This window comes from Nicotiana attenuata, chromosome 12 (assembly GCF_001879085.1).
Source record: "Nicotiana attenuata strain UT chromosome 12, NIATTr2, whole genome shotgun sequence".
NCBI lineage: Eukaryota > Viridiplantae > Streptophyta > Magnoliopsida > Solanales > Solanaceae > Nicotiana > Nicotiana attenuata.
In genome coordinates this window covers 10,934,767-10,946,506 of record NC_032000.1, presented here as the reverse complement: position 1 = coordinate 10,946,506, position 11,740 = coordinate 10,934,767, and the positions used below count along the sequence as shown (strand labels likewise).

The 11,740-nt window shown below is 33.8% G+C and overlaps 1 protein-coding gene across 4 annotated transcripts; it reads right to left on the bottom strand.

Annotated features, from left to right (window-relative positions):
* Positions 1,572 to 4,282, bottom strand: LOC109235288. 4 transcript variants are annotated; one of them, XM_019401348.1, is made up of 6 exons: positions 4,044 to 4,281; positions 3,688 to 3,848; positions 2,598 to 2,686; positions 2,343 to 2,496; positions 2,037 to 2,230; positions 1,572 to 1,729 (listed from the first exon to the last, which is right to left on the bottom strand). In XM_019401348.1, coding segments are annotated over exons 2-6 (558 nt in total). In that variant the 5' UTR covers positions 3,808 to 3,848; positions 4,044 to 4,281; the 3' UTR covers positions 1,572 to 1,728. The 4 variants fall into 4 exon arrangements, with proteins under 4 accessions (XP_019256893.1, XP_019256892.1, XP_019256891.1 ...); XM_019401347.1 differs by having other exon boundaries at positions 1,572 to 2,230; positions 3,688 to 3,833; positions 4,013 to 4,282; XM_019401346.1 differs by having other exon boundaries at positions 1,572 to 2,230; positions 3,688 to 3,836; positions 4,013 to 4,281.

Sequence of the window (11,740 nt, the reverse complement as noted above, 5' to 3'; positions counted from 1 at the left end):
ATATATTCGATATTAAATATTGAATATTAAAATTTAGGATTTTAATTCAATTTAAAATTATGTACATATATAGTATGTATATATATATATATATATATATATATATATATATATATATATATATATATATAAATCGAATTTTGGTTGATGGAGGATCCTCGGTAAACATCATGCCAATTCAAACTGTGAAAGAACTTGGTATTCTCATGAACGAACTCTCGAAAAGTCGTGTGATGATTTAAGGATTCAACTAAGGGGGCAAAAAGCCATAGGCGCGAACATGCTGGAAATCACCATTGAAAATATACAATCAAGTGCATGGCTACATGTGATCGATGCAAAGACTTCATACAACGTCTTGCTTGGAAGACCTTGGATACATGAGAATAAAGTAGTTCCATCTACCGACCATCAATGTTTAAAATACTACGAGGGTGAAGTCGAGAAGATGATAGTTGTTGATGATGAGCCATTCACCGAGGCTGAGTCACACACCGCCGATGCAAAGTTCTACTTGAAGAACCGCATTGTGATGGAGCTAAAAGCCGATGATGGCATGAAAAGCAAGAATAACGAGCCCTCAACTAAAAGAGAAGAGGTGACTACTGGTGAAGCCAAAGCCGTTACTAAGGAGGTACAACCCAACGCGAATAAATCGTATAGAGGGAATATTGCGTCTTATGGCAAGAAAGTAAGTCTTGCGCTCCAATATGTCCCTAAAAGGAAGAAAGATGAAGGTGAATCATCTAATCTCCAAGGTAACATGCTAAAGGAGTTAACTCTTCCGGTAAAACGAATTAAGGCAGTAAAGTCGTCCTCAATGCCGCTTGCAGGGTTTGTGGCCCAAAATCGTTTGCAGAATGTGGCACTCCCTACAAAGCGAACAGATGAAGGTTTTGACCCAAACTCTTACAAACTATTTGCAAAAGCTGGATACAATCCCAATGAGCCGTCAAAGTTAGGGAAGCTCCCATCAGAAGCTGCAACGAGGCAACCACGTGAAGGTTTGGGATAGAAGCAACCGTCACCAATGCGCATCTCCATAAGAAGGGCGAGCAACAATTACATCACTGTAGAACACGAATCCGCCGCTTCTAACAGGCCTTCCGTCTTTGATCGACTTGGAAAATCAACTGTGAGGACTTCCGTGTTTGAGAGATTGGGTCCATTAAAGAAGGGGAACAAGTTCCAGAGAAATTTTCAAAGCATAAGAACACCCGCTTCGCCCAAAAATCCAGAAGATCTATAAGGATTTCCAAAGTTTGGTTCCTTCTAGAATGAGGCGACAAATAAAACTTGTGATTTCGTGTAAAGAAGTATTGAAGGTACAAACATATACTGTGGTGTACACTAAGGAACGTGATGAAGATAAAGAAAGTGTGGGTTCTTAGTATCATGTTACTGTACAAGGCGAGAATGGTGTTCCATCTTTAATGGAGAATAATGTAGAATTGGAGTATGTTTCACTGTGTTATCACATATCCTTCAACGATGGGAACCCTCAAGAAGATGAAGATGCGAAAGATGCCCCACCTGAACTTGAAGAAGGAGTGAAGACGACAGTTGATGCCAAGTTAACCTTGGCACCGATGAAGAACCAAGACCCACCTACCTAAGTGATTTACTAGAAGTTGATGAAGAAAGCACTTGTATTGAGTAGTTCAGGGATGTCTTCGCTTGGATTTACAAAGAAATGCCTGGCTTGGACCCTAAAATAGCAGTCCATCATCTTGCAGTCAAAAGAAGATAAATGTTATGTACATCTCTCACTTGTCAAATGGTTATGCCACTTGGTTTAGTTAAGTGGCATGCCATCAAGTATTACTTTGGCATGTGATAACTTAAGAGAACTTGTAACTCTCAGGAAAGAAATTGTATACATCAGATACTGCATTATAAACCTAAAACACTTGGAGCAATATCATAAACAAGCTCTATAACTCCAGATCCAAATAGTGCGGGACTGCGGGTATTTCCACATGCGTCGATATTAAAATGACTCATTATATAACAAAATCAATCAAGTCATCACTCACCAGTTGATAGAAGATGCAGACACAACTCGTATATTAGTTTTCATCGTCAAATCCAGCGGGGTCATCTTACATGGGACATGGAGTTCTAAGGAGAAAATTTTTGACCTTGAACCACCATCTAGTTCAGAGGATTCAGCAATTTTAGCAAAAGCAACTTGATGCTCATGAGTAGCAAGTCCTCTTACGGCTTTATCCTATCAATAGAAGATAAAAGGTTAATCCTTAGCTTTATCTAAGTATAAAGAGCGTTGAAAAAAAAAGTATACAGAGCAATTAAAGAGGATAGATGCTGGCAATAGTAAGTACCATATCAATAGTAGACAAGCCATGTGCATCTACACCACCCAGTGACAGCTCAGTGACGCTGCGGAAGGTATTTTCATTGCACCTTTGACTTGTGCTACAAGTTTTGGTTGCACAATATTTTCCACTTACAGTTGAAGGAAGAAAGGATTCTGGGCTTTTAATGACAATATATGAAAAAAATCATTATATGAGCAGAAAGAAGATACAACAGACAATACATTCCTACAAATATTTAATACTATTCTACATAATTACCATTTCAATTGCTGTTGATTCTCAGCAGGAAATGCTGAAGGCACAGAAGATTTTTTAATACTACCACTTTGCTCTGCTGGAAAACTTTCCTGCCAGAAAGAAGAAATAAAGATACTTAATTAGTGAGGGAAAACACAAAAAGAAGTCGGGCCTCAGGTATCCTTCAATTGTGGAGCATGTGCATCAGGCCTCAGGTATTGTCGGTGCTCACAGCTACAAGGGTGCTGTGTCTGCCTGTTTGGTGGTTGTAGAGAAAGATGCTCATGGACGCCCATGGTGAGAGATTTGTTCTACTTACAAAATTCAAAAAAAAAGATAGTTTTTGGTCAAATTTTAATTGTAAATTAACCAATACGTTTAATTTCAACTATATTGTAAGAGTTTCTTTCAATATAAAAGCAAAAAGAAACTTGTGCGTCCTATGCACTGATATGGATAGTGTAATGAAGGAACAAAATAATATTTAGAGCTTAACTTTTGTGCACTTATATGGATAATGTAAAACTGTTTTACACAATTAGGTTATGATCACTACAACATGTGACTATCCACAATAAGTCTAGTATGGTATCTTGAAAATAAAGTAAATAACTTGCTATAATAGGTAGGTTAAAGTGCAAATGTAAAAAGTATAATGTAAAAAACTTGTTATACTGTAAGTGAATATAAGTTAAACTCTCGGTTTTAATACAGGTAAAGAGGTTACTAACCACTCCATTTGTCCTATTTTATGTGATTAGTTTTACTAGGCACAAAGTTTAAAGTCATACTTTTGAAACTTGTGAACTAAAACAAGGCATAAATATTTGTGTGGCTAACTCATCACATTAAAGGTAAAATAAAAAGTTTAAAATTAAATTATTTCGAAATACATAGAGATAATAATCTCGTACAAGGCCCAATTGATGGACAAGTGAGTGAGGTTTTACATACTAGGCCTAATTAACAAATGCTCTCTTCACCCACAAAGTAATCATATAATCTCATATTCATATGTTCATCTCATTTAAATTACATATATAGCCATAAAGAATTCTACTTTCATATTTAAAAAGCTAACTAAAAATAAATCGGGAAAAGAGGTACTCACGCGTAACTCAGATGGAGTTTTACGTTTCACTGTGGTGGCAGTGACCTTAGAACCACCACCACCACCAAACTTAAGTGCATTTGATGGATGTACGGGACCCGCAGCAGCAACCTTCGCCATCTTCTCTAACTTTAACTAACAAATAGCTTCTTCAGATATCACAAATCAAAAAGAAAAACACAGAAATCAGATACCAAAAAATGGTCAACAAATATTATAATCAGTAAAATCACACAAGTGATGTTAATATATCGTAATATACATATTTTATAAGCTTTTTATCGGAATTCATTTGATTTAGGGAAGAGAAACAATAGCGATTTACCTGAGATTTAATCAAAAACTAAGAATCGTACAAGTTCCGAATCATCAGTGATTGCCCTAAATCCAATAAGAGGGAAATCTGCGGCTTTCAGAGAGAGGCTGAGCCACGTAGAAGTGATGTTTCCGGCGGGGCAGGGGGGAATTTTGGGGAAGAGGAGAAGTGAAGTGGGAAAATAAAAAGGGGGAGAGGGGAATTCTGGGGGATTTTAACGATTTCAATTTCCCTCACAACTGTTGGGGCTGACGGCAGCGGGCCGGGTATGGGCGATAATTTTACTTTAAACTGCACCGCTCTATGTTATCTTTTGTAGCGCAATAACAATTCCATTGCACGAATATATATATTAACTACTAGTCTCAAAGTATTCTATTTCTATGGTCAGATAAAATACCCAGCATCGTCATAATCGGGTTGCAATCATTGCCATAAAATAAGTTCATATCGGTAGTCCCTTTTAGATACCGCAATACGTGTTTGATTCCATTCCAATATCTCCTTATAGGAGCAGAGCAATATCTTGCTAAGACATTAGCTAAAAAAGTTATATTAGGCTTTGTAGTGTTAGCAAGATATATCAGTGCACCAATTGCACTAAGATATGGCACTTCAGGACCAAAAAGAATCTTTATTTATATCGAGTGATATCACAATTATCGGGATACTCAATGGATGTGCTTTATCCATATAGAATCGCTTTAAAATCTTTTCAGTGTATGTTGATTGATGGAAAAAAATTACATCTTTCATATACTCAATTTGTAGGCTAAGACAAACATTTATCTTTCCAAGATCTTTCATTTCAAACTCTTTCTTTTAAACAATCTACTGCTTTGGTAAGCTCCCCAGGAGTTCCAATGATATTTAAATCATCAACATACATGGCAATTATAACAAATTTAGATCTAGATCTTTTTATAAAAATACAAGGACAAATTCAATCATTCTTGTACCCTTCTTTCAACAGGTACTCACTCTGACGATTATACCACATGCGCCCTGATTGTTTCAATCCGTATAAGGATTTTTGAAGCTTTATTTAATAAATTTCTTAGAAACCTTAATATGCTTCAGAGCAATTTAAATCCTTCAATGATTTCCATTATACGCATATCAAGTTTTTCATGTATTGCAAGATTAAAACCTGAAATGACTATATCCATATAGTCAATGTGAGGATATTTACTAATTTTCTTGTGCCACAAGTCGTCTTTATGTCTATCAACTTGAACTTTTCGCACAAAAACACATTTATACTTCCATTGACTTTATACTTTCAGGTGTTAGGACTATTCGTCCAACTTTACATTTTTCAAGTGAAGTCAATTTTCATTCGTATTTTTCATTTGGTCAATCATTTATCTGTCCAAATTTCATGACAGATTTGAGCTCAAGATCCTCGTCAATATTAATAATAGCGCTACATTATATTAACAATATCGTCGACGATCAATTTATGTCGGTTCCATTATTACCCAATAAAGACATAACTTATTGAGATCTCTTTATCTCATTATTATCAAGTACTTGAGCCTCTCCCATGAGGTCTTATGAAGTGTTATGCCGTGTTCTTCTAGAGCACTTGCCTCCTTGTTATGACCATCTTGAATATTTGCTCAATTGCTCCTCTCCTTCTTCAAGGAGGTTTACTTTGGAACCGATTAGTCTATTATGCTTCACGCATGCCATAGACTCTGTTCATTATGAACTTTATTTTATTTGGAGCATTAGTAGTTGAAATATGACATCTAGCTTTGTGTCAGCAAATGCACCTGGCAATATAAATGCATTATCACTTGAACTTTAAGTATACATTTTCTTGTACGAGGATCTACGTGTACTTATAATTAATTTCTTCTATTTTTTTTTTCAACAATTCATTTTCTCCCCGTAATGTTGGGATCACCAATACATATCCCCAACATTCTTTGGAGACTCATATTTGTGCATTGTGGTGGAACAATTAAACCATATAGCACATTCATATTTCTAGATATAAATTATTTGGTTCCTGACCTTGAACCGATTGTGATAGAGAGAACTTATCATAACTTGGCTAAATGCGTACAAGTGTTGTTGTATATTAAATAATACATCACATACCAAATTTTATTTTGGTAATTTTATTCTCATAACCAATGATTTAGCTATAATTGGAGGCATACAATTTCTGCTAAACCAACTTGGATTTAAACCAGTATTATCAAGATAAATCATCATAATTTATATTCTGGAACTGTGATCTAATAATCCGAGCAAGCAATCTTGCAAAAGCCAAACTGCAAGTTGATAACAAATGCACATGTGACCATAGAATAGATGCATCTATTAAAATCATATAATAGTAAGCATTCCACATGGCAGGTGACTGGGCCCATATATTTATCACCTTTTATTCGTTCCAGAAATAAAGGGATTCAATCCTAACTTTTAACTGGTATATCATGAGAATAAGCAGCACAAGAGAATTCATGAAGAATCTTCTATTACTTCAATACATGCCAATGTAATCCTCAATTAATTTTTCGCATCATAATTGAACCGGGATGGTCAACCGGTCATGCCAACTAATATTTATTTCAGTAAACCTCTAATTTACTTGTGGCATATGATTGTATCATCATGCTTATATTTGTGTAGATAGAAACTTAATCAGATAACCTTTTATATTTACCCGGTATAATTATAGAAATATGAAGATATTCAATCTTCTTTTCATTTATAGTCTCAATATGCCAACCACTGACTTATTCATTTGAAACTCAAAAAGTTTCTTTTGAGACTTTACAATATCAATGTCATGAATAATTTTATTCGTCCGGGTAGTAACAAATTAGTTTTTTCGGAGCTCTCAATAACTTTTGTACTACAAGATCTTTTATCATACCATTCATATGGTAATTGTCTCTTTCACAGAGAAAATTATATCATAATACATTGTCATGGTCAAAATCATCATAAGCAAAGTTATTTATTGCTTTAATTTTGCCTTTAATAACTTTTATAAGGCATGCCAAAATATTTTGGCGTATCACATGTACGAGACCAATGACATATTCATGTAACCACATAATAATATTTATTCTATTTATTTCACTCAAACCTCCCTTAGAGGTGAGTTGTGTGGTATTCATCCAATCATGCATTGCATGTCTTTATTATTCATTACTTTTATTACATATTGTCACATTCACATTCAGGAACGGGTCTGCATTTCCAACACTTATCAAAAGTCACATTCTCTTCAAGGAATGGATCATAATCAACGGCATGCTTTATTATTTATATACCAATTTGATGGTAAACATTGCGTTCACATTTTGAAGGACTATTTAGAGGACACTTATTGTTCTCCTTTTATAATCATAGTTATGATTATTATTATGTTGATCTTTGGAAACTTATTATGCAATGCTACCGCATTCACTTCAAGAATGGAGTAAATCACGTGGGACAATTTTCATGCCTTTTCATGAAAAATATATTATTTTTCTTTAGTCATCATTATATCATCAATATGATACATTGAGACTCAAACCCAATGTCTTACCAATATAAAGGCATGTTAGGCCATAATAAATTGGGACTCAAACCCAACTCTTATCATTATGGAGCATCAGGACTTGATCCCGATGTCTTACCCTCAATCAATAACATAATAGGCTAAACAATATTGAGATTCATTCTAAAGCCTTAATTTCAATCATATGCCAAGAAAGTTGTACACAGCCAATTTGCAACTTAGCAAATTAAATTTGCGATCTTAAATAAGTGTACGAATCTCAAATCAGCGTAAAGCTTTATCAATTATTTGTAGCATCTATATAAAATACAACCGTCTGTAGTCAGAATATTCCTTCTAAATTCTATTAGAGTTTAAATGGATCATAAAATCATTGTCACAATATTTATTGAGTCTCTCTCAAAAATATTATTGTTTTCGGGGTATACCCTACCTATTGAATTTGATTTAACGCCATGAGTTTCCTTCACTCAATTCAACCAAGCAATTAGTGAATAAATTTATCAAAAGCACAACATATAGGTAACAACACATATATAGTACTAATACATAAATTCAACATTTATATTAGCTGAAAAGTGACATTATAGGTAACAACTTACCAGTTGTAGCTTATGCATCATTCATATAAAATACTTGAAAATGGTAAATCAGTAGCAAGCATCAAATAGATCATGGATACTCGAAAATACCTCTTCTAGTAGTCATACTAATCGTTGTTTGCTTTCAAATGATACGACCATAAATTATGAAGTATACTTTCTCAATAGCTGGTTTGTTTTTCAAATTTCAAAGAAGTAATTAATCAACCTAGATAAAGATGTGAAGTATTTCTTGTTTTCTTCAAGATGATTTATGCTTCTAATCAGTATGACCAATTTTTTATTTTATTTTATTTTATTCCTTTTTTATTGTACTATATGCAAGTGCAAAAACCCAAAAGGAAAAAATATTCATCCAAGTAAAAGAAAATGTTAAAAGCGGCAGGACAGATTGAAAAAATATTCTTCCTTTTTATCTTCCTTAATTTCCATTGCTTTGAACCACTACATCCCAGCTATTTAGGTTACAGTCCCATGTTAACAGATATTTTTACCATAAGTCTTCTTACCTCGCTTCATCTCAGTTTTACCAATTTTGTTTGTCTATTTCTTACATGATAAAAAAAGAAAAAGTTGTCCCTGTATATGATGTTAAGCATTTTTGATGTATAATAGCCTAATTTAGTTATTATTATGACATGGGCTACCAGGCTAGGAATACCAAATCGATAAATTGTTATTTATCATACTCCCTATGTTTCATTTTAGTCTTTTTAAAAAAGAATGATACCTTTCTCTGTTTTGAAACAATTAAAAGTTAGCATTCTAATTTTACCCTTAATGACATGACTTGTTTGGACCTACTTATATAGAAGATCATTCTGTTTACGACTATTCTCTGTGCGCATCTGTCTTGCCATTTGGCTGTTCAAACTCTCACAAAATTTGGTTATTCACTTATTCTGCAGTTTATGTGTGTATTAGGATGAGCCTTTCTGAACATAGAATATAACCACTATGCCTCAATCCCAACCCAAGCTAGTTGGATATGAAGGGTTACTATCGATGTCATTCCCTTTAGGCCCTATACAATATTATTGTGAGGGTTCATCATAAATAGATTAGGGCTTCAACCTACCTTTAACTCTCCTCCTTTATCCAATCTTGGGGTCGAAAATGTGAGCAAACTCGCAGTGATAGTTTTCCAAGAAATAGAATGATGAGATAAATATATTTCTGTTGAGCATAAACTAGGGGAAAATGTGCATTAATGATCGGAAAATGCCCTTTAACAACAACCGAGGAAAAAACTTAATTAATCATGTAAGTATGGGCATAGGAACAATCATAATATTAAAAAGTTTAAACAAAACAAAAAGAAGCTAAATGTTTATAGTTAGAGGGTAAAATAGGTATTTGGCAATCCAAAATTTGAAAAATCTAGTTCAGTGACCTTCTGAGTGCAATATGCATAGTTCAGTGATTTTGTTGTTACAAATAAAAGAAAAGTAACTTTAAAAGATAATTTGGGATAATTAAATGACCATTTGAGTAATAAACTCTTCGAACCGGGCATTACAAGCTTATAACTTGCAAACTCATAAAATAGAATGAGGAAAATGTACGATACGGACTCATGATTCAGGAACTTATTCAAATGAAAAGATTCTCCAGGAACTATGCAAAATTTGGGAAAAGGGGGGAGGGGGAACTAGGAGGAAAATGTAAGATACGGACACATGCTTGACCCGATCATGATTCAAAACGGGTAATTTCAAAATGGATAAATTATCCGACCCGATCCGTATTTGAAACGGATAAAAACGGATTTATCCGGCAATTAATATGGATATCCTTATTATTCATGGCTTCTTAAATATATTCACTTATAAGAGAATTTCTAGTCTTCCAAACTTAAGGAACCCCAATTTGAGACTTTACAAATATAAAAGTTAAACACATTAGTTATCCATTGATTATCCATTTGGTTAACCATTTTCTAAAGAGTTAATACCCTCAAACCCACCTAAACTATACTATTTTTGTCAGTTTACCTCCTAAACTATCGAGTGTCCCCGAAAACCCCCTGAACTATATCACCCTTCATATAAAAAAAAAACCCGTCGCTTATGTGGCACTTCGTTTGCAATCACTTCCTCAAAAGCGCGTGAAGCTTGAAAATTAGCAGATTTGGGGCCCACCTGACAGCATGAATAACGGCTAATTAGCCCTTTTTTTTAAAAAAAACTTATATTTTATCCCCTTTTCTTTAAATTACACCATCTTCTCCATTATTTCACCTTTCTTCTCCGTTTCTTCACTTTTCTTCACCATTTCTTCACCCTTTTGATCTCTTTTAATCTTAATCCATTTGAAATTCTCTCTCTGTTTATTGAGTTTATATTTTATCTTACGCATTTTATCCATCCTTCATTGTTAGCCAAATTAATTTGAAAGAAGAATACCCATTGTAGAAGAGTCATGAGGTTTAATGTGTTTTGTGGTTGTGGGCAGCTTGCTTCTTTCAGAACATCAACGGCAAATGCTAACCCAGGAAGACGTTTTTTTGGATGCAAGTACTATGGAGTAATCATCTTTCAAATCATCATATTTTATGTGATATAATATGGCTAAATTTTGATTTTATTTATAATGGTTTGGTTAAATTTTTCAGGCTAAGGATAGTGTGGCTTGTGGATTTTTCCAGTGGTATGATCCGAAATTTCCTAGCCAATGTAAGGTGATAATTCTTGGGTTATAGAAGGATAAAATGAAACTCGAGGCCGAATTGAAGAAGAAGAAAATATTGAAGATGCTACTTATTATTAGTATATGTTTCAATGTATTTTTTGGTTGTTCAAATGTTAGGGTAAATGACTTCTTACTGAGTTTAGGATGTAAAAAGTAAAGGGAAACTTACACAAATGTCCCAAATAAATCTCAACTTACCAACCTCTAGCCATTAGTCATAGACTTACCAAAACTAGCCAACAAAAATTGAAAAACCAAATAATAGGGTTCTTTCTCTCAAAGAATCACATGCAAAAATCACCTTCCATATTTTTAAGCGTGATTAGCAACATTAGATACAAGACGGAAAGGAAATTTCATGGACGGGGTAGCAAATAAGGTGATGAAATACAAAAATCTATACAATATTCCAAAAATCTAAACAAAAAAGGAACTTTTTCAATGGGTATAGTTGAAATTCATTGAAAATATATAGATAAGTCAATATATAAAATTTGAGGAAGATTGGAGGTGATTGGACTGATTTTGTATCAAAATTCGTAATTAAATCGAGTTCAAAAAAGTCTTCTGCGACACATGTATCAAACATGTATCACGCATGTATCACACACACAAGTATACATGGATATACATGTGATACACAATTGATACAAATATGATACATATGTGATACACAAATGATACACATATCATTTTTTTTTTCATGTTCAGCTTTTACTTCGAATTTTCAATTCAAACCACCTCAAAACTTCACCAAATCATCCCAAAACTGAGATTCAAACTCCTTAAGTTGTGCCCAATCTATTCTAATAACACCCACTCAAAACAAAGCAAAAATTTGATATCTTTTGTTACAAATAGCTAATTGGCTAATTTGGCTAATATTAGTAATATTTTATCAATTGGCTAATTTTT